General features: G+C 46.1%; 1 protein-coding gene across 2 annotated transcripts in view; it reads left to right on the top strand.

The window, feature by feature from the left end:
• Positions 1-3,349: 3,349 nt before the first annotated feature.
• THO1 (nuclear matrix protein-like protein) overlaps positions 3,350-24,109 on the top strand; it is a 113,512-nt gene continuing 92,752 nt past the window's right edge. For both annotated transcript variants that reach the window (XM_087387440.1, XM_087387439.1), the window contains exons 1-6: positions 3,350-3,502; positions 3,604-3,687; positions 3,792-3,866; positions 10,193-10,286; positions 10,481-10,630; positions 10,775-10,842. In XM_087387440.1, the coding sequence (XP_087243566.1) occupies positions 3,392-3,502; positions 3,604-3,687; positions 3,792-3,866; positions 10,193-10,286; positions 10,481-10,630; positions 10,775-10,842 (582 nt within the window). In that variant the 5' untranslated portion in view covers positions 3,350-3,391. The remainder of the gene's footprint in view (positions 3,503-3,603; positions 3,688-3,791; positions 3,867-10,192; positions 10,287-10,480; positions 10,631-10,774; positions 10,843-24,109) is intronic.

Below are 24,109 nucleotides of genomic sequence, written 5' to 3' on the forward strand. Positions count from 1 at the left end.
AGATTTTAGATATGCCCCTTGAGTGACAACATAGGCACTACAACCCTAAATCCCTCTTTCAATGATCTCAAGTCTTAGAGTTTTATGATTTTGCAATATTATACTAGCTAGATGACGATCAACTTCAACACAATCCATAGTTGGCTCTCTTCAGCAATAGTACGAGCAATGCTATGATAACTACACTATCATGTGTGAGACATCCTTGACATAGTGTTTTAAGATGCACAATTATCTCAGCTCCTACTGACTCGATACAAAGTCCAAAAGTGTGTCAACTATCAACCATCATAAGTATGTCCTACATTTTGTATAAGCCTTCCATATAGACTTTGTCAAAATATGAGAATATTGTATAACATCTTGGGTGGTTTGGATGCCCACTACTCGACCTTTCTCACCTCTTGTTCCTTCACACAACTCTCATGAACAATTATTCATTTATGGCTAAAGTCATGGAAATAAGGAAAAAAAAGAGTCATGGAAATAGAAGAATTGACATCCTTGAAAGATGCAGCTCCTCAAGCTCCATAATGACAACATGTAATGGATGAAGAATACACAACTTTCATCATGAATAAGATACGCATTTTAACGATTCAGTTAGAAGATAAAATACTATAGGTTGCAACTAGGTTTGTAAAGTCATATTGACCTTATATGATATAATTAGCATCTAGAAGGCTAGAATAGTTGTCAGAGGACATGCTCAAGAATATGGAACTGATTACAAGGAAACTTTTGCACTAGTTGAAAAATTGACAATAGTTAAAAAATTTATTGCTATAGCTCTGCAATTCAATTTGGCCGTTTATCCTATGGATTTCATAACTTCGTTTCTTAAGATGACACAACTTGAAGGGACTAAAAGATCCTACCATGGGCTTTTACCAAGTGTGAATTAAGCAGCAAGCTTGATTGTCTCTTTGTAATGTCATATCAATCTGAACCCCCACATTCATGACATTATTCAGGATTCCTTTCCATGAAAAAAACCACGTTTTTCCCTTGATGCCAAAAATGGAAGAAGAAATTTGATCTGCAAAACCATAGCTTTGAAACAATGTTGTAAGAGATATTTTATAGGGCTAAGATCTCCCATATGGTCTCTTGCTTTAGATTCGTTTCCTCCTTTTCTCACAAGTGATTAGCCATTGCATAGAGATCATTCTTCGTCTTATCAAAAAATTGGATGTACCTATTGGGGGGTAAAAATGCCAAGTGTAGTTAAAAGGGCCTCTCTTGTTCAGTAGAGATGGTTGCACCCACCTTTTCAACTAGCTTCTCCCTAGCATGCATTCACTCCTCATCCTAAATGTTTGCCTCACCTAAAACTTCATCACTAACAAGAATATTGTGAAAAGCCAGTAAATGGGATAGGGTTTTCCGCGCACATGCGTTCATATATGCTTCACACAACTCAATCAACTTTTGAAGTGAGAGGTTTAAACATTCCAATAGATCACACATTTGATCTACATGTAGATACATGCCAAAGTGCATATGAATCATTTGATTTATTTAATGAAAATGCAAAAGAATTTTGGCAAACCACTCAGCGTTTAACTTTAGCCTAGTCAGCAACGATCAACAAGTTGAAAAGAGCATTCCAATGCTAAAACACTTTTTCAAATATCAATCAAGTGATTTGACATGAGTTTATGCAAACAACAATCGACTTTAAAGTCTTTCACATGTGAAGACATCGTTAATTGTTTTGATGGATCCCAATCACATCAATGATGCATCCACAAAGGTCATCAATATATGTGACAATATAGTCAACAATCTTTTACAGCTTATGACAATTAACTTTTTCAACATAATCCATATTTGCAAGAGAACTTGGCATAGTTTTGAAGGCATCTGTAGTTCAATCTCGAACTAGTAAAATACAATAGTGTAAAGTGCCAACATTTATCAAGAAGATCAACACCCATGAATCATATATTTCTTTAGGCCAAGCTTAAAGACACAATGCATCAACATTTCATGGAAACAACCATCCAGCAACAAGTAGGGTCATTAAAAGAAAGCGTTCTGGCAAGAGAACAATACCCAATCGAAACAATAGCAACTAGGACAATACAAACGGTATCAAAGCCACGATTGCCCTCATCATGATAAAAGTCAATACATAATAATAAACAAAAGCAGACCTCCAACGAACAAAAACAAAAACAAATAATTCATAGTCTTATTATAAAAATTTATACAAATAACTCCCACCAAGAAGAATGTGATAAGAACTTTAGACTTTAACCTAGGTATGATTGACCAATCAATGGAACTAAAATAAAGAATTGAAAAATACAACATAGCCCTACAATTCTTTGAAATAACAATATCGGAATCCCACTTAGACAATATGGTGCAATACAACCAATGAAGGAAAAAGGTTGAGAACCTTACAGGCTTACAGGAGGGATCACTCAACAAGTTACATGTGTATTGATGAAGCTTTGCTTAGCAAGGCCATGGTGGTTTTGCCACCCTTTTAACAAGGGTAGGTTTAGACGGGCAGACGCCCTCCTTCTCAAAGGGGCATTGAGTGATATGGCAAAACACCATTCTAGTTGGTCCATGTCTAACGGAAGGAGAGTTCATTCGGCCCCCCCCCCCCCTTTTCCCACTCCCCCCTCCCCCCTTGCCCCTCCTCCCTCCCTTCATCCAAACACTAGTCAAACACACTAAACCAATTACAAATTTGGCAGGCTGCAAAGATTTGTTAAAGTTGCCATAAAGAAATCATGTCCACCCCGTTCGAATGCCATAGAGCGGCGTCAATCCTCCACAAAAGGAGGGTTTGGTTGCCACTTGTTTGAACCTAGCATAATGCTCAACAAAATCTTGAGCTTGCCACGACCGAGAGGCAGCCCTTTCCACAATTGATCAGAAGGGATACTAAGGGCCGGTTTCCACCACTGAAGCGGTGCGATGATGGTTTGAGCAACGGAGGTAGGATAGGAGAGATGCGTTCAGTCTGCTCGCACGGAGCAGAGCCATGCAAAAAATTGGATAGGAGCACAGGACATAGCAAAGTTCACTTGTTTGGAACTCCCTTGTGTGGTTTTCAAAGTGGGCGGCAAGGTGAAGCACGTGGGTGTTGGAAATGATCCACCGGTTCAAGAAATGCTGGATGCACCGCCCGAGTGCTCAACTGCGCACCCGTGGTGCAACTGCGCGGTGCGCGCACCCTCTCCCCTCCCCGTTTTAGATCACACACAGAAGTTTGAATCAATGGCTGGAAACAGGCCCTAATTAGCATGGGAAATGCATATTAAGCACAAATTAATTGACTAACTAATTTCTGTAATCCTCTTCTATGGCATATATAGTGTTGCACTGTGCAGTTGAAATAGCTGTGGAAGAGCAGCTGGAGGAGGGAGCTATGGCGGAGCCTTCATCCCACCCTCAGCCCCTTCGAATTCACCTCAACCAGCCTCCTCGTGAACGAATCCCTTCCATCATTTCTTGCCATGCCGAACGAGATCGTGTCATGGTTCTCCCTCCTTTTTCACTCCTCCTCTCTTTTTGTTAGCTTCTTTTCGGCTGCATTTAGCTTCCATAACTCATTTGCTTGGCTTGAATGGCCTCGTGCAGGAAGTCTTCCGGAACGCAATTTCCCGGCCTTCGCCTCCCGCAGCAGTTGCCGTCTCGACGATGCAGGAGGCCGTGAAACCTCAGGTGTGTTGCTTAAACCTGTTGCTGCTTGTTTCGTGCAAAGTACACGCCCTGGGAAAATTAGTGGAAGGCAATGAAGTTGCTCACGGCAGCGTCTGCATTTGCAGAAGCAAACTGTCCTTGTTCAGGACGAAAACCAATTATTGGAGAACGGGCTTCGTACTCTTCTTCAGGAGCTTGTAGTACGTCTCTCTCAAACTGTGCAGGGCATTGAAAAGTTTTAAAATGTGGTTTCCTATGCTTATATGCTTGCCGATCAGCGAAGTGCTGCTTTTTATGCATCGGATGTATGGTGACTTCACCTGGAGGCCGACTTTGTGTTGTTATAGCGCATGCATTTTGAAACAATTGTATCGGCTTTAGTAGGGCCAGACGCCACTAGGAGTGCTTTAGACAGGACTTGGAACTCAGTAAGATGGAAAATCCTTTGCCTGTTCATCGGTTGGCTTTCTAAAATCTTTTGTCTAGCAGCCTAGGGGAAAGATTCAAAATTTTGTTTGTTTTTAGAATGGTCTTTTAAACTGGAATTTCTCTCTTCCTCCTCTCTTTGTCACCGATTGGTCTGATCTCACCCATCGTGGTGTCCAAGTGCATGCATGCTCTAGGTTCAAAGTGAGATTTTAAAAAGACGACAAGCAAGAAGCATCCATCCAAACATAGACCATGCCATTTGAAAAAAGACTTGAGTAAAAGTCAAGCCCTTTTGGATAGAGGAGTTTAGGGGTCCTCTTTGGATAATGTTTCAAAATCCCATTGCACCAATCGCAGGTCCAATTCCATGGCAATTAATTGTTTGAGCAATAAATAGGTTTGGGTAACAAGCATGCAACTGAAGGAGTCAGGGAGGACCTGATTATGTGGACCGAAGTTGCTATGAAGCTTGCTACACCAATAAACTTGCAAAGGGCATGATACATATCTAGGAAAAGAGAAGTACGTGCTTAGTGCAGACATATTAAGATTGGATCACTGTTAGAAAAGTACCCAAAAGAGGGTACACGCAGCGGAAGACTTATAGTAATGCCCAGGAGCTCACACAGTGTGCGGTGTGGGTGTGGAATCACAAACTTCTTTCCTTATGTGCATACAATAGGTGTGCAGACTCATCAATAGACAATGAACCAACCAGATAGAGAAACCACCAAAATATATATTTCTGTCCACAAATATGGACACAATACAAAAGAGACAGATCCAGAGTCCCACCAATGATGTGGTCCTCTGATCTTACCACAAGGTCCTTCTCCTATCTGCTGGCTATCTCTAGACTCGAGCCCGCGTGCTCCACCTGGAGCTTCTGTAGACTTTCCGTCCATATCACAACACCTTGCTGCCCTGAGAGACAGCCAAGGTTCAGCCCTTGAGAGCTCAGTCTGCAGCACACCTTCTACTCTCCTTCACCTCCAAGATGAGGCCCAAGAAAATGTCTTCTGGCTGCTCCTGTCTGCTGCTGGTTCTGCTGAACTGTTGGATGGAGAATGAGGCCCAATGGCCTCTTTATATAGGCCCCAAGGGGGCTGGCAAAATACCGACCAGCCTGCAGCAGACTGGCCGACCAGTCTGTGGCTGGTCCAGCCCTTTAAGGGCACACAACCCAGGGCTTTTGGCCCAAACTTCCAGGGCCCTTTGGCCCTCCATTCAAGGCAAGGATCCAGCCTATATAAGGCCTGCCTTCTGCCCACTGACAGCCATATTTGCTGCTCCATATGTGGGCCTGCACATCCTGCCATATCTGCGCCTCTGCCAGGTCCTCTTCCCAGCCACGTGTCCTGCGCCGTATTCCTGTACATCCTGCTATCCTGACCCGCCTGTACTGCGCCATCATCAGGGTCTGTTGCAGGCCCTTCACCTGCCCACTACCCTCGCCATGCTGACGCCATCTGTAGGTTCCAATCCTGTGAGGTGCTGCCCATGTGGCAGCCCCTTCTCTTTCTTCTCTCTTGGGCACATCCTGCCCTAGGTCTCCCTCCCCCACACACTCCTCATTTGGGGGCTTACAGATGGGGAGGTGACCTTTCCAACACCCCCTCTCACCGACACATCTCGGCCCAATGCCAACACGTCGATGACGATGCTCCAGTAACTCCCTGGTCGTAGTCCTCTGGAACTCTTCGATGTCGAAATCTTTTCCTGGCTTTTCATCCAGTGGCTCCTGCTCCACCAGGTCTGGTTCCGCTTCCGCACACCATTCTGGTAAACAGGTCCATCTTTGGTAGCACCTCCTTTAGTCACGTTCCCGCCTCTGAACTCGAGCAATCCAGCTATCACGATCTTCCAGTCGTCCCCCTCATAATGGGAGTCTTCTAGGCACCATGCTCTGAGGGTCTGTTTCAACCCGTCCTTCATTTGGCAAGGTCTGCAACCAATGAATATTTCCAGATAACCTGGACCATGAACTCTCACTGAGTTTTCAAGGAGGTACTCTTTTGGCTTCAGTACTCTTTGTCCATCACCTTCTAGCAATCTGCGTCCAAGATTTGAAGAAGCACCAATACTTCCCCTTCTGCCTTCGAAGAAGGCCAATTCCTTCCAATCTCTTATCACCTGAGACAAATGAAGAGCAGAGTCTCTCCACAGCATGCTATAAAGGCTCAAATGCAGAATATCAAATACATACCAGATTATTGTACTGCCTGAATGTTCGCTCTGAAAGCAAACTCTCATTGAGGCACCCACCAAGCGCTTGTGTAGTCCTGTACTGTCCCTTTCTGAACTCCAGCATCCATCTGACCATGAGACCCCAGGGCCTTCCATGGAATCCACCCTCGTGTCAGTGTCAACAACCACACACCTGGAAGGTACCGAGCGCTCCATGCTGTCCTTCACCTTCACAAAGGCATCTGACTCCTCGTCGACCCACATCTCTATGTCAGACATCCTTACTGTGATTTCTGGATCAACATATCTGACCTCGGTAACACTCGGTGATGTCACCAGGAACAACTCTTCGATTACCACATTTGCTTTGGCCTTTCCCTCTGAATCTAAGTCAGACTCCTTTTTGTTTTTCAGATCCGCCTTTTTCTTTCTGCAGTCCTTTGCAAAATGTCCGGGCATATCACAATAGAAACACTTCTTCTTGTGCTTCCTCTTCGAAGTCCCCTCGTCGTCAGAGTCATCTTGCTTGGACTTGCCACCATTAGGCTTGCCCTTTCCTTTGCCAGCCGAATCCTTCACCAGCATCGCCTTGTCATCTTTATCCTCGTTGTAGAGCTTCTCCCGAGCTTCCACCTGTAGCAGTAATGGACACAACTCCTTAAATGTCAGAGGTTTGGTCCTCTGTCCTGCTGTCACAGTGGTAACAAAGCTCTTGAAACTCCGAGGCAGTCTCCTCAGTACCATCAAGGCCAGATGGCATGACTCTGTCTTCTGACCAATTGTTGCCAGCTGATCCCTCACCACCTTGACCTTCGTCAAATGGCTATGTACCGTATCTCCTCCTTCCATATCAAGATTGTAGAGTTTATGCTGAAGAAGCACAATTTGGGAGGTATTGTTTGTCTCGTACAGATCCTTCAGGGTGGCCCACGCCTCTACTGACATCTCGGCCAGCTGGATATGCGGAAGAACGGAATTCGCCGTAGTCCCTATGATTATTGCCAGGGCATGGGCATCTCTGTCTTCCCAAGCTTCCATCTCCTCTCTGTCTACTGCCATGAGTATCTCCCCTTTAATGTCCACCATGTCCTCCGGCTTCGACTCCTCTCCCGTGGTCAGCTTCCACAACTTCCGAGCCACTAAATGACTCCGGATCTTCACTTTCCAGATCGGGTAATTAGTCCCGTCCAGGTTCCCAGACTCTCCAAAATTAGGGATAGTGAAAGAGAGAAAACTGGGGGAGGAGGAAGGGGAAGCAGGGGCTGAAGAGGCTGTAGAGGTTGACATCTCTGTTGTTTATACCACACAGCAAAGTCAACCAAACTTAATTGCAATAGACGAGAATTCTGAACGTACCCGACTGAACCTGAGTCACCCTCCTTCTCGCAAGGGCACAATCCTCCAGTCGTGGAAGTCGATTCCCTAGAGCTTCTGAATCAGGGTCGTCCTTCAGCAAGGTCCCTACCTTCAGGCTCCCACACCTGTGAGCCTCCTACTTGGGCTCTGATACCATGTTAGAAAAGTACCCAAAAGAGGGTACACGGAGCGGAAGACTTATAGTAATGCCCAGGAGCTCACACAGTGTGCGGTGTGGGTGTGGAATCACAAACTTCTTTACTTACGTGCATACAATAGGTGTGCAGACTCATCAATAGACAATGAAGCAACCAGATCACATGCACATGTTCTCCAGGATGATTGGGCATGGGCTGTCCATTGCTCCTTTGATCCTTCCCAAGTTGATGCATTCTTTACTGTTAATGATGCTCAGTCTTGGTATTTTGATAGTGGTGCTTCCAAGCATGTCACATCTTGCAGACAGTTGTTTCATTCCTTAGCTAATGCACCTCGAGGGGGGACTGTCACATGTGCTAATAATGCCTCCTATGCTGTAAAAGGAATTGGAGATGTGCATCTCACATCCATTTCAAGCCATCTTGTCACTCTGACTAATGTTCTTTTTGTGCCCGGAATTGAAGTCAACTTGATTTCAATTTCAGCAATTGCCACTTCAGGTTTCAGAGTGATTTTTGATGGATACAGATGCCTAGTATATGATCTTCGTGATGACAATGCCATAGTTCTCACTGGCACTTTGAAAAAGGGGCTTTATCACCAGGCTTTATCACCTTGATGATCACTCAGCTGCACTCTCTATTGAAGCATTTGCTATTTCAGATTCACAGCTTGCTGAAACTCATCTTTGGCATGAGAGAATGGGTCATCTCAATTATAGAGCTCTTGCCAAGTTACATTCATAGGACATGGCAAATGATGTACCTCAAACTCACACAGTTTCCAAACATGTGTGTGAGGGTTGTCTTTTGGGTAAGATGCATCGGTTTCCTTTTCAAAAGAATTGTCCAAAACTCTCACAAAGGAAATTGCAGCTAGTGCACAGTGATGTGTGTGGCCCAATGAGGACAAATGCCATTGGGGGGTACAAATATTTCATGACTCTCATTGATGACTTCACAAGATATTGCTGGGTATATGCTTTAAAAGCCAAATCTGAAGGGCTGACCTGGTCCAATGTAGTATGGACTAGTCGGCCGATCTGTGGATTTGGTTGGCCAGATCAGTAGGGCATGTGCTTTATGAAGGGGCCCCATTGTTGTGGTCCCAAAGATCATCCTGTGCCTTAAGTTTGGGCTGCATCCACAGCAGCAGAGAGGTAAGTGATCAGCGTCCATTGTGCCTCAGGTTTGGGCTGCATCTAGAGCAGCAGGGAGGTCAGGGATACATCAGGAGAACTCTGCAGCAGCAGATCTTCAGCAGGAAGAAGAGCAGCAAAGAGAGGTATTGGAGCAGGATCTTTCCAGCCCACTGAAGCTCTACTGGAGCATGCAGGTTGACAAAGATCAGAAGTGCTCTGCGGAGCCTATGGGAGTGCCAACAGTCCACACCTAGCCAGCACACATTCTGTATTATATGTTTTTTGGTTATTCTACTTCATGAACATGCTCTAGATTTGTGGTAGGCCTCAAGTGTAGGTTGGTGCATAAACAACGAAGTGAGATTTGATTTAAGCATTGTGTGATTCCTGGGCAATATTCTTCTTCTGTAAGGGTGTTGGCGACATTGAGCAACCTCCATCTCTGTTTTTAAACACATGATGCATGAAATCCTCTTTAATAAAACACATGTTTATAACAAGATAGTCTTAGAAGCTGTACCAAAAGTAGCGTGTTGATGTGTAGAGCAGAGAGCTTCCCATCTGGAAATGAAAAGAGCAATCGTTTTTTCGAAAAGGGATAGAAATGGAAATCATTTTTAGAGGAAAGTGTAAGGCTTCTTTATTTTATAAAGAAGGCATTACGATTTAGTGAAAAGGCTGCTAAACATGTAATCTTTTTGAGTGCATGTGCAAAAAGGGATTGAAATGGAAATCATTTTTAGAGGAAAGTGTAAGGCTTCTTTATTTTATAAAGAAGGCATTACGATTTAGTGAAAAGGCTGTTAAACATGTAATCTTCTTGAGTGCATGTGCAATCTAGTTGTCGTTTTTCAAGGAGAAATTGGGGGTTATGGATACGTAGATGTTAAAAAGCATGCAGTTTACCGTGCTTTTACAGTTGGAGTCTTTATGCATTTGTCTAGAAGATACAATAGGCAGTTTATAGCAAATTGGTAGGTCTGTTATTTTGCTTGCCGTTCCTGGTTTTCTTGTATTCGGGGCAAGGGACAAAAAGTGCGAGGAGATCCTATAAAAGAATGTAGGAATAGAAGGCTAGAGACTGGTGGAAAAACGAAAGGTTCAAGAGTTCAGTGTATCATTTAAAATCTGTGCTTGCATGTCTGGCGAAAAAGAGTGAATATTTCTTAATGCCTCCAGTATCAATGACTGTTCTCATTCTTAGAGGGTAAGCATTTGAAGAGATGGGACCTATCGTTGGATAATGCATTGTAGGGTGCTGCTGTGGAAGCTGGACAGCCTGTTATGCAGCATGGTAGATCTATTGCTGAAGGGGATGATGAACGTGGCCTTATAACCAGGCTTCTTGGTAATGAAACTTTTCTCTTGTCACAATTCCATTCTTAATGGTGTTTTTGTTCGAGTGTCTTGTGATGCACTACATAAAAATTTTCATGAATTAAATGTGACAAATGTATGGTAATTTTCATAAAATTTCAGGCTGTTTCTTCACATCATGGTCCTCTCCTGTATCTTATAATCATATGTGGCTGTATCTTGTAGACATCATGTTGTTCCTTTGTGAACGAGGGCATGTTGAAGGAGGGATGGTTTTCCAGCTTTTAGAGGATCTAACTGAAGTTTCAACCATAAAGGATTGCAAGGAGGTATTTGGATATATTGAAAGTAAGCAGGAGACTTTGGGCAAGGCAAGTGAAATTTTGAAGTCCTGATATTTCTGCCATTTCTTCAGGTTGTCTTGTGTGTTTGAATTGGTCGCAAACAGATCCTGTGATATAAATGTGAGTTGGGCTCATGTGGATTATATTATTCTCACACGTCTATGTCCATAGGCAGAGCTTTTTGGAAGAGGCAAATTGGTGATGTTGAGGACTTGCAATCAGCTACTTCGGCGCTTGTCAAAGGTATTTTAGTTGGGACATTACGCATGTATCTATGTCGATAGTCAGTGGATCTTTAAGTCTGCTTTAGAGTGGCCTTGTAAAGTCTTGGAAAAAAGGTGGTTTCAACTTGATATTTCAAATAGACCTGGGCTTCACATTGATCTATCATTTCACTGTGTTATTGGGCATTTAAGTCTCACATATTTTTTTGTTCTCAAGTTGTTGTATGCTGTCTCTTTCTCTTTCATTAACATCAACCCAACCAGGTTCCTTGTGTTATGTTTTTCTTGGTGTTTCTGTTAGCAAGTGCTAGTCTCTGTGTGGTTGGGTCTGCCTTTTGCCCAAGAATTGAGCCTACGGTTTTGTATATAAATTTGCTAATGCTAATGTTATGCATTTGATTTGTACTACCTTGAAGTAAGGTCTAACGCCATGTCATCCGTGCTATGCATAAGCCAAGTTAAAGTTTGGAAATTATGTCAATAACTGTGCCCTTTTCTTAATTTTCTTTTGTTACAAGTCTTTCATGGCTTTTCATCTGTGTTTTTTTCTATCTATCTTTTGTTACAAGTCTTTCATGGCTTGCTTGTTAGAAATCAAGAGGGAATGAATCACTCAAACCTCCACCCAAGATCTCTCCAACTCTTACACACACTCAACTCAGATAGAGGATCACAGATGCAACAAACACTCTCAGAAATAAATATGGAAGGAGAGAGAAAGAGAGTATATTCATCCACCAGATGGTGGGCAGAAAAATAGCTCCAAGGGAGTAGTACAAAACACAGCAAAGTGCTGGAGAATATTGATGGACTCTCTCTCCCACCAACTGCTCCAGATCTGAGTGCTGAACACAGCTTTGGAGAGGGGCTTTCAGTCTTGCACTGGATGCTGGAATGAATGGAGGAGTAGGCCTTTTATAGGCACTGCCCAGGCCCCTTGAGTTGACCGACCAGCAGGTTCAGTACCCTGTTTGGTGGCCGACCACATGGGCCCTAGAAAACCGACCAGGGTTGGCCCTGGTCGGTGGCCCTGGTTGGGCCGACTTGGCCAGCCACAGGCCCTTATTTAAGGACGCCCTGGGCGGCCAGTCAATGCTGCTCTTGGTGCCTCTATGTGAGGCCTAGAGCCCCTTTATTCCTGCTGTTGCAGACTGCAACCAGCCCGTGTGCTGGTTGCCTATGATGCCGGCTTGAGTCTCTCTCTCCAGCCCTCCTACCTCTCATTGTCCCTTGTCCCCTCAAATCGGGGGCTCAGAGGTGGGCACAGTGAGTTTCTAACACCCCCCCCTCAATGTCACAACTGTGGGCCAATCCCCATTCGTTTGATGAGGTGCTCCATCTGTTCTCGAGGAAGTTCCTTCGTGAAGAGGTCAGACAAGTTGTCGGCGGTCAGGCAGTACATAAGCTCGATCACGTCGTCGATGATGAGCTCTTGAACAAAGTGGCAATGAACTTCGATGTGCTTGGTCTGCGCATGGTACACTGGATTCTTGGCAATGGCTATGCAACTCTGATTGTTGCACATCAGCACTGTTGCGTCCTCCTGACACATGTCCATGTCCTCCAGAATCCACCTCAACCACAGTGTCTCACAAGCTACTGTACACGCGGCTCTGTACTCTGCCTCTGTAGATGAAAGGGCCATTTTGGGTTGCTTCTTACTCAACCAAGAGATGGCACCAGATGCAAGTAAAAAACAATACTCTGTTGTTGATCTCCTGGTGTCAGCATCACCCGCCCAATCACTGTCATAGAACCCGCCTAGTTCGATGCCTTTGGTATAGGTGATCCCGTAGGTGCAAGTACCCTTTAGATACCTCAGCACCTGTAAACCTGCATCTCAGCGACTCTTTCTGGGAGAGGCAGAGAACTGGCATAATAGCCCAACTGCATAACAAATATCAGGTCGAGTATTGGTAAGGTAAAGCAAACTTCCTGCCAATCATCGGTACAAAGGAGTATCGACCGGCTGAGATGTGTCGACCAATCATCGGTAAGGTAAAGCAAACTTTCTACCAATCATCGGTACAAAGGAGTATCGACCGGCTGAGATGTGTCGTGAACACTTAGCTTGAGCCTGACCTCCATGGGAGTTACTGCTGTCCTGCAATCCTCCATTTATCTCTTCAGAAGTTCTCTGCAATATTTCTCCTGTGAAATGAAGATCCTGTCTTTGGCCTGCTTTACTTCTATCCCAAGGAAGTAGTGTAATAACCCAAGGGCAGTCATCTCAAACTCAGACATGAGTAGCTCCTTGACCTGAGAAATCTTCTTGACATGGTCACCTGTCAAGATAAGATCATCAACATAGGATGAGTATCAATCGCAACCCCTTCTCAATGAACAAGTAGAGGTTTCCCTCAAAAGGGCTCCGACTTAGCCCTATCTTCTGAAAGAATACATCAATCCTTTGGTACCAAGCTCTGGGGGCCTGTTTCAGCCCGTATAGCGCCTTCTTCAACCTGCAGACCTTTAATGGGGACCCTGGATCTTGAAAGCCCGGTGGCTGCTCTACGTATACCTTCTCCTCCAGGGTTCCATTAAGGAATGCGGACTTCACGTCCATTTGAAAAATAGGCCACTGGAATTGGGCAGCAAGGGCAATCACTGTCCGGATTGTAACCATGCGAGTTGTGGGAGCAAAAGTTTCATCAAAATCCATGCCTTCAGTTTGAGCAAAACCTTTGACTACTAACCTTGCTTTATACTTATCCAAGCTGCCGTCTGACTTGTATTTAAGTTTGTATACCCACTTAGTGCCGATGACTTTCCGTCGCGGGGGCTGGCCACTAAGTCCCAGGTATTGTTCTTCAGGATAGCATCCATCTCTGCCTGCATGGCAGCCTGCCATGCTGGATGGTCCTTCGCCTCCTCGAAGGTCCTTGGCTCTTCAAGCTGAGCCACCAACGCAAAATTCATGGATGGAGTCTTCTGAAGACGTTGGGACCGTCGCAATCCAGAACTGCTACTCTTAGGTATTTCGGTGACCCGAGAGTCTTCCAATGTCCGTAGGTACCATTGGGGCAACCTCTTCTGCTTCTAAGTGGGAGGAGGAACTGTAACTGCTTCTGGAACGTCCTGCTCTTCCTCAGTACTTCGTGGAACATCAGCTTCCGATTTCGCCACCTCTTGGATGGTCAACCTGGGGCGGGGTGGGTTCGGGGGTTGAACAATCTCCTCCTCCTCAATCTGAGGCTCCTCCTGGGGTTCAGGTTCCTTTTCCTCGAAGACAACATCCCGACTGATAAGGATCTGCTTCTTTACTAGGTCGAAGAGTCGATAGGCCTTGGATTCTTCGCTATACCCAACAAAGATACATTTTCTGCTCCGGGAATCAAGCTTGGTCCTGTCTTCCTTGTGCACATGCACCCATGCGTTAGAACAAAAAATGTGAAGATGAGTCATAGAGGGCTTCTTACCATAAAATGCCTCATATGGAGTATTGTCCTTGACGGCCTTCGTCTTGGTCCTGTTGAGAATGTGTACGGCTGTATTGATAGCTTCACTCCAATAGGCTTTAGAAAGGTTCCCACCTCGGAGCATAACAAGCCCTGTCTCCGTGGTGGTTCTATGCTTCCTCTCGGCTACCCCGTTTTGTTGAGAAGTATGTGTTGTGGTGAGTTGTCGCTTGATCCCATGCTTGCGATAAAATGTGTTAAACTCATTTGAGGTGAATTCTCCCCCCCTGTCTGCATGGAACGTCTTGATATCCTCCATTGTCTCCTTTTCAACTCTGGCCTTCCAGTCCTTGAACTTCTTGAAGGCCTGTGACTTTTTGGCCAAGCAATACACCGAGGTCATTCTACTGAAATCATCCACAAAGAGAAGTGAGTACCTGGATCCTGCCCGCGATGCTGTAGACATTGGGCCACAAATGTCGGCATGAACCAACTCAAGAGGTTTGTTGGCCCGAAACGAGGCCTCTTGTGGGAACTTGTCCCTGTGCTGCTTGCCTTCTAGACAAGCCCTACAGACACCATCCTTGCTTGTAATTGGTGGAAGTCCATCCACCATCTTTGACTTAGACATTTCAGCCAAGGTTCCATAGTTGACGTGACCGAAGCGCTCATGCCAAAGTTTGGACTTTCCGTTGTCTTCATGAACCAACATTGCACTGAGGCGGTACAGTCCGTTCTCTTCAACTCCTTGAGCCACCTGTTGGGGTAAAGGCACTATGGCCACCCAAGTACAGTTAGTACACTTAAGTACAGTTAGTACTTTATTTGTTAAGTACACTAAGTACACCGTACTTAGTGTTGTAACCTTATCCTTTCATATAAAAGGTTGATTGTGTGCTAGGGGAGGTACACACATATGTTTTATCCCCACACTCTTGTGTTTATCTTGCTAGTGTGTGTCGGTGTGCTCCTACTCTCCCCTTCCACAAGTGGTATCAGAGCCACTCTCCCTATCCTCGCCTATCCAGCAGCTGCCTATTCGTGTGGGTGCCCAAACGTGGGTCTTACCAGCAGCCAGCAGCCAGCGCCGTCAGCGACGCCAGCAGCTGCCAACGCTTCCAGCTGCCAAGGCAACCAGCGATGCCAGCAGCCAAGGCTACCAGCGACGCGAGTTGCCAAGGCAACCAGCGACGCCAGCAGCCAAGGCTACCGGCGACGCCAGCGGCCAAAGCCACCGGCGACGCCAGCAGCCACCAGCGCCATAGGTGCCAGTAGAAGCGGCGCCACCAGCGCCAGCAGCGGCGCTACCAGCGCCACAGGCGCCAGCAGCTCCGCCATCATCGTCTCCACTGCAATCTCGTTATGGGCGCCAGTATCGCTTCTTTCCCCGCCTCCCGCCAAGCGTCCTCGCCCTGATTTTGGGACAAACTGTAGATTGATGCCTTTGGTATGCCTTAAAATCTTTGGAGAGCTTTGTTTTACAAAGTGATGCAGACTACACTCCCGTGAGTACCTAGTCGGTGTTGAGAATTTCAAGTCACAAGGTACAGAATCAAGGGGCTTTTGTAGCCACAGCCAAGCATTGGCTTGTACACGCACTTGTTTGCGTATATCCTCCTCATTGGAGTTGATTTGTGCAAGGATTTGATGCATTTTATGACTTACGGGGCAGTGGCAGATGCATATGAATTGGGGCTTTTGACATTGTTATGCATATCAGTGTTGGGGGAAACACCTAGATGCTTTATGAGATCAGTGGGGCTTTGGGAAAGCGGTGTATGCACTAAAATCTTCAAAAAATTGGCTTCCAGTCAAGGGGCTTTTGCCTCATTCAAGTTCTAAACTGTGTAACACAGTTATAGAGGCAAGAGAAAGTCTAATTCTGACAGTTTTGGACAGTTATACAGTCGATTTCTGTTGCTGTACTAGAAAGTACAGTCAGGTACTGTCCGGAGTCAACTTTTGGACTGTAAACAGTCACTTTACTGAAGTTTAAAGTGATTAAAATAGTGCTGTTTTCACTGTTACAGCAGGGACATACATTGTGTCAAATAAAGGTACTGCTGTACTGTACTACAGAGCATCAATTAATGCATTAAGTATTGCTTTTCTGGATCTGCAGCAGGCAGGAAACAGACAGTATTTACTGTTAAATGGGAGAAAGCTGCAGGTCCTGTGTTCCATTGCAGGAATTAACTTTTGAGCACAACTACAAGTGCATCTGTGCACTTAGTTTGCAGGGAGTCAGTCACCCAAGTGTGGGTTATACTTCTTGCTGATTGTAATGGCTTCATCCTCGGAATCTTCTCTTCTCAATATTAAAAAGTTGCAGGGTGCTGCTAACTACCCAATGTGGAAAAAGATGGTCCTGAATGTGCTAATTCTCAGGCAGTTTCATGCTCCTATTATACACAAAGGTGTGAAGCCCACTGGCACATCCGATGATGCTTGGGCACTAGCTGATCTGTCAGCAAAGTCCATAATTGAATTGTCACTCCATGAGAGTGTTGTTTGGAATGTGGATGGTGAAAAAACAGCCTGGGGTGTGTGGAAAAAGCTACAGGACACATATGAGCAGCAGAGTGTAGCCACAAAGATATATTGGCTGCGCAAGTTCTTCAATCTGAAGATGAAGGAAGGGACCTCCATGGATGCACATCTCAATGAGTTTAATTCAATTGTCACTCAACTTGCAAATCAAAAATATGTGGTGGATGAGGAAACCAAGGGTATGGTACTCTTGATCTCTCTTCCTGAAAGTTGGGATACATTCACCACAGCTGTAACAAATGCAAACACTTTCAAAGTTTTTCAGATATCACAGGGCTGATTTTGCAAGAAGAGCAGAAGCTGAAAGCTCAAGATGCAGTAAAGCCTAACAATGCCTTAAATGCAAGGGGGAGAAGTCAGCAAAGAGGCAAATCTCAGGAAAGGGGAAAAGGGAGGAGCAAGTCCCGCTCCAACAAAGATGTTGAGTGCTACTACTGTGGCAAAAAGGGACATACCAAAAAGCAGTGCTTTAAACTGAAAAATGATAAGAGAGACAAAGCCAAAAACACTGATGCGTCAGATGCAAAAGCAATTGTACCAGTAAGCAATGGCAAGAGCAGTGTGAAGATTGAAGAGCTTCATTCTACACACGGTTATGAAAGTGAGGGAGAGGTTCTATTTCTCTCTACTTTAGGGGATAATCATGCATGCAGTATTGTTGGTATTGGAGATGTCAGGCTTGTATTTGCTGATGGTACTCAGCTTATGCTTCACAATGTTAGGCATGTACCCGAAGTCAAGAAAAATCTGATTTCTACTGGCATGTTGGATGACGAAGGTTTTGTGACCAGCTTTGGTCATGGTTTCTGGAAGGTCACCAAAGGTGCCCTGGTTGTCGCCAGAGGCTCTAAGGTTGACACAATGTATACTCTTCATGCTAAAGTATGTAATCATGCTGATATTCATGCCACCGAGCTGCCGAATATTTCTATGTGGCATAGCCGGATGGGACATATGAGCATAAGTGGAATGGAGCAATTGGCTCGCCTTGGTTACTTACCGTCTCTTAAATTTTCTGATTTAAAGTTTTGTGAGCACTGCATATATGTTAGACAGTTACAGTGTCCTCATAAAAGGAGATTAGGACATAAAGATGCTCAACTTGAGCTTGTGCATACAGACGTGTGTGAGATGCCTAGTCCTTCACTTGGAGGTGCACGGTACTTTGTCACATTTATAGATGATTCCACAAGGAAGGTGTGGGTGTATCCTCTTCGATTGAAGAGTGATGTCTTTTCAGTGTTCCAGAAATGGCTTGCTATGGTTGAGAACCAAACAGGCAGAACACTGAAGGCTTTGCGGTCAGATAACGGTGGGGAGTATATGTCTAATGCATTCAATGCATTTTGTGATGCTAGAGGTATTAAAAGAGAACTCACTGCTCCTTACAGTCCAGCGCAAAATGGCACTGCAGAGCGTATGAATAGAACCATACAGGAAAAGTCTCGCTCTATGATGTCACATGCTGCTTTACCTCATGGATTTTGGGCTGAAGCTGTAAAAACAGCAGTACACCTCATCAATAGGTCACCAAATAAAAGACTAGATGGCAGAGTGCCAGAGGAGCTTTGGACAGGAAAACCTCCTTCCTATAAGCACTTGAGGGTCTTTGGCTGCACTGTGTACGTGCATATACGCAGAGAAGATCGCAGCAAGCTTGATCCTAAGTCTCTTAAATGCATTTTTCTTGGATATGGTGACAGTGGTGAGATGGGTTACCGCCTATGGGATCCTGTGAATAAGAAGCTAATACGCAGCAATGATGTCTTATTTGATGAGTCATGTATGTTTAAGGCAGCAGATAAGCCTTCTGATGCTTCAGAGGTTGACATTGATGACTCGGGACATCCTGTACAATTCAGGCAGGCTGCGAATCAGCCACAACAGCAGCGTAATCAGCCAATGCATGATGCTGCAGCAGGTCCAAATGGACAGCTCGCAGTGGCGGAAGATGTACTACGGGACATGCCACCTTTGGAAGACCTCCCAGGCATAATTCTGCAGCCTGATCTACTAGAACAGCAACCTGTTTTAGGTGAGCAGCAAGTTGGACAGCAAAACCAATGGGTCCGAAGGTCCACCCGACAAATGAAACCGCCAGACAGATTTGTTCCAGGAGCAGATTTTATTATGCTTACAGATTGTGGAGAACCTTCCTGTTACAAGGAAGCCGTGCAAATGCATGATAAAAGGCTATGGGAACTAGCCATGAAGTCTGAAATGGACAGTCTCCATAAAAATGGTACTTGGGAATTGGTGCAGTTGCCTAAGGGCATGAAATTACTGCCATGCAAGTGGGTGTATAGATTGAAAGTCACACTTGGAGCTAAGCCAAGGTATAAAGCCAGGTTGGTTGCCAAGGGCTTTAAGCAGGAGTATGGTGTCGATTTTGATGAGATCTTTTCTCCAGTGGTTAAGATGACCACACTCAGGATTGTACTTGCTTTGGTTGCATGTGAGAATTTGGAATTATGCCAAATGGATGTGAAGACAGCCTTTCTTCACGGTGATCTTCATGAGGAGATCTACATGCAGCAGCCAGAAGGATTTGCAGTCAAGGGCAAGGAGTCACTTGTATGCAAGCTTAAAAAGAGCCTTTACGGGCTGAAACAGGCACCAAGGGAATTGTATAAGAAATTTGATACCTTCATGAAGTCCCAAGGTTTCAGGAGAAGTGATGACGACCACTGCTTATATACCAAAAGGGCTGCAAATGGCAGCTTAATCATTCTCATTTTATATGTGGATGACATGCTTATTGCTGGTAGAGCTCGTAAGGAGCTTGATGACCTTAAGAAAAGATTGCATGAGGCCTTTGATATGAAGGACCTTGGTGATGCAAATCACATACTGGGAATGCGGATACGGAGAGACAGGGGACAGCGTTTGTTGTATTTGTCTCAAACCGAATATATTGGCAAAGTATTGCACAGGTTTCATATGGAGGGGGGGAAGACCCTTAGTTCTCCATTGCCTCCGTATGTGAAACTCAGTGCAATGGACAGCCCACACTCAGATGCTGATAGGGCTGAAATGGCCAAGATTCCGTATGCTTCAGCTTGTGGCAGTCTCATGTATGCCATGGTTGCTACCAGACCTGATATTGCGTTTGCAGTGGGAGACCTAGAGCCCCTTTATTCCTGCTGTTGCAGACTGCAACCAGCCCGTGTGCTGGTTGCCTATGGTGCCGGCCTGAGTCTCTCTCTATGCAGCCCTCCTACCTCTCACTGCCCCTTGTCCCCTCAAATCGGGGGCTCACAGGTGGGCACAGTGAGTTTCTAACATTGCTTTGGAATAAATGTGTTGGAGTTTGGGTCTGTTGAAAAATTTATATGTCTAGGAGCCATATCTTTAAATCTTTTACTAGAATCTTCTACCTAGATATCTCTAGACTGAGTACAAGTGGGGAAGTGCCTTGGAAGCAATTAAAGACGGAACCAAAGAAACCTCCATCTATCCGTGACGTGCACATGTCTAGTGCTCAGATGGTAGGCACGTATTGTCTTATCGTACATAGATATTTATTGTAGCAAAAACAACAAAGACGAGAAAGAAAGAAAGAAATAAATTTTATTAGAGTCTTCGGAAGACCGATGGGTCTATGAGATTGAAAGAAAACCTGATACAAATCACAGTAAGGGTGGAGCTACTGAAACGAGCATCATCACCCGTGCTGAACCCTAAGTCTGATCATACATAGTCAAATATATCTGGATGTAACAATGAAAAGAAAAGAAAAGGACTGGAGCGGAGCGGAATCCTCCATATGTCATGTTGCCCTGGTTGGTGCATAGTCGGTGATGGGACGCTGGCGTCCGTCAAGGCGTGCCGTGCATCTCGATCTCCTGGACGAGGCTCGACACAAGACCAGCACCACGGTGACTCCCATGGGACGTATCCCGGGTCTAAACAATGATGGGAGGTCCCTCAGAGTGATCTGTGTCTCCCCTCGATGTCTCGTGTGTCGTGCTGCGATCGTCGGGTCGGGGTCTCTGTCACGTCTGCGGCTATAGATTGGACGATCAATGTCAATCGATGGGAAGAACTCTGTGATCCTGCTCTGAGAGGTGTCTGATGATGTGGCCAAGCCTCGTTGCCTGAGTAAGTACTCTCTGTGTCGGACCCCCTCGTGAATGAAGGCCGCGAGGCATCTGTGATTTGGGTAGGTGAGAAATCTGGAAAGGAGCCTGGAGCTGTCTCTGAAGAGGCAGTGGTAGCGACCTCGGATCTCGTAGTACACTGGGCACTTGAAAATAAAATGCTCCTCTGACTCAACCTCCTGACAGTCGCACAATATGCATAAACGATGCTCCCTAGGAATCCCCTCTGCTTTGCCGCTCTCTATGCAGAGGCAGTGTGATGACACCCGAAACTGTTCGATGGAGATCCGTAGTGAGTGAGGCATATGAAGCTCAGTGTACCCCGGTGGTGTGATGAATCCCTCCGACGAAATACGAAGACAATAATCTCTGTAGAAACTCAACTTCACTGGAAGCTCCCTCGGCTCCAACCAGGTCCTAAAGGTGTGTAGCTGTAGGAGATCCTCTCGAATGACCTGGTTGGTGTGTGGCCCAATCAGGATGGTGGGTGGGAGTACCGGAGGGGCATCTAAACTGTACTGAAAAGGAGGTATCCTATCGATGTGGAACCCTAGTCTCACAAACCGTTTGTGAGTCCGTGCATACCAGCATCTCTCGTCTCCCTCTGCTGCCAACCTCATGGGGGAATCGAGAGCCAACCATGGCAACCTTTGTCTCCCTGATGTGCAGTCCCCATATGATGTAACCCGGTGTAGATATGTGATGGTCTGCAAGGCTGCATCTAGCTGGAGTGGAGAAGCACCAAACTCGGCCTGAATGATGTGATGTGGTACAGACGGTTTCCCTCAGATCATCCGTGAGAGCATGAGGATCTGTAGGCGCTCCACCCGTGTCCACTCTGTCTCTGACATGTTAGGCCCCCAACAAGGGCTGCCATATATACCGGCTGGTCGGACCAAGGAGTCGAAGAGAAGAGCCTTGGTCCGAGGGTCATGGAAGTGGGAGTGAAAGCATTGTCTCTCTAGCCGAGCCGGTGAGGCGTATCCTCTGCTCAAACTGGCCTGCATCGCTAGTCTCATCATGAAGATCGGGCCGGAGAAGATGACCCCCAAGTAAGTGTATGAGGATACGATCTCAATTGGAGACCCACCGAAAGTAAAAGTAACTTCCTTCCGTTGCATGTTTGCTTGAGAGGTGTTAAAGATCATGACCTTGGTCTTGCCAAGGTTGACCTCCAAATCATGGGATAAACAAAAAGCCTGCAGTGCATCTAGGTGTCGCTGGAGCCCCTTGGGTGTGGATGATAAGAGTGCCACGTCATCTGCATAAAGAAGAATCCTGATGATGATCTTGGCAAGTGAGCAACCGGTCCCTCCGAACGTCCCAATGAAAGTCTCCAGCTCATCGATGTAGAGGCCAAACAGGGTCGGTGATAATGGACAACCCTGTTTGACCCCTATGGTACTCAGGATCTCATCTGTCCAACCTGCACCTGTCTGAACTCGGCCTGAGACTCTCATACAGTGCCATGACTGCCCAGATGATCTCCTGATAAAATCCCAGTGTCTGTAGGCATGTGATGAGACGAGCTCGAGGTACTGTGTCAAAGGCTTTGCGAAAATCCACAAAGCAACAATATACCCTCTCCTTCCGTGATCTGGCCTCCTCAATGACACTTCCGAGTGTGAGTATGTGATCCATAGTCCCATGGTCTCACCTGAAACCGGCCTGACCCTCTACTCTGAGCCCTCTCATCTCTGCGAACAGGCTGACCGATGCATCTAATACAGCTGCATAGATCTTGGACATCACATGTCCAATCATGATAGTCCTGTAGTTACTCGGGTCCATGGGATCCCCTGCCTTGTGGATGGGGGTGATGGTGTTGAGTGTCCAGGTGCGGGGGAAGCCAAGGCAAATAGCGTCATTACATGTCGATCCCATATGCGATAAACTTAGTGCATAGCCCCTCGTGATCCTTCGCTCGCCCATTGTGCAGTTTCAATGTCGCGTCCTTGACTCCCCCTCTGGTGAACAACGTGCAAGTGGTGGGGCGTGGTGTGTGTATGAGATCTGGAGTGGGCTGGTGTGGGACATCATAAAGATGGTGTGCATACGTGTGCCAGATTCTTGTGTCGGTGAGGGGTGATGGGGACCTACGCTCAAGGAATCTCCACCAAAAATCCTTAGAGTTGCTGCTGTACAAGATGTGCAGCAGCTTCTCCTCATTTCAACGAAGAAATGCCTGTTTCTTCCGACGTACGAGATATCGGTACTTGTGTACCGTGTCTGGTGTGTTCGGGAGGTGACATCTGGTTTCAAATCGGAGCTATTGGCGATAAGCCTTGCACTCCGCATCGTACCAATTGTTGCAGGGTAGAGAACCAAGAGGTGGTGGTCTAGTGGACTGTGGTGTGGGGAAAGATTTGGAGGGCAGCCTCGTGGAGTGTGCGACTAATCAGGGCAGCACGGTCCTCTGAGTGGTATGTGATCGATGTAGCTTAGGAGTCTGTTTAGGCGTCCAGAGTAGGCCGGTGAGAGGCTGTGATCAAAGTGTAGGTCGTGGTAGGTGTCGTGCTTCCTATGTGGGGTGTGTGGTGTGGCTAAGCGTGGGGTGGCGATAGTGAAGAATAGATATGTGTGATCAGCTCCTGGAGGGAGTGGTGCTACGGTGAAGTCGATGATATATGAAGTGAAGGTAGGGGATCCCATGATGTAATCTACTACACTAGTGCCCCTCCATGTGGGAAGCAAGTAAAACCACCTCAGGAGGGCCATAGGTCGAGCCCGTTGTAGATGATGAGATCATGCATCCTGCCTAGATCAAGGAGCGCGTGTCCATATGGTGTAACAGGCCCGTGTCGGTCATACCTGCTCTGTCTAGGTCCTTGTCTGGTAGCATGATAGAGTCGTCTCGGAAGTCCAAGAGTGGTGCCTGGCGCATGCTCGTCCTGGCGTTGAAGTCCCCAACGAGAACTTCCCCACGGGCTGCAAGGTTTGGGATATCCTGATGTAAGGGTGCATATGGCGATGTCTCACCCTCCTCTCGTGCCACTCTGGCGAAGTGGGATGTGTCTGGCGGGAAGTAGCATATTGCTATGAAAAGGTCATGGGTGTCTGTGCGTTGGATTCGGATCCACATGAATCGGGAGTGTGCGTCCTTCCTCTCAATGGAGATGGCTCCAACGAGGGAAGACCTGTACAATACTGCGACCGCGGCTGATCCTTGGACTCCTCCTATATCCCTCGTCTCATCCTTGAAGGCTGACTCCCATGTGTAGCCACTGACTATCGGTAG

Source organism: Dipteris shenzhenensis, chromosome 16 (genome assembly GCF_047967505.1).
Source record: "Dipteris shenzhenensis isolate YYH24624 ecotype China chromosome 16, Dip_SZ_1.0, whole genome shotgun sequence".
NCBI classification, from domain to species: Eukaryota; Viridiplantae; Streptophyta; class Polypodiopsida; order Gleicheniales; family Dipteridaceae; genus Dipteris; species Dipteris shenzhenensis.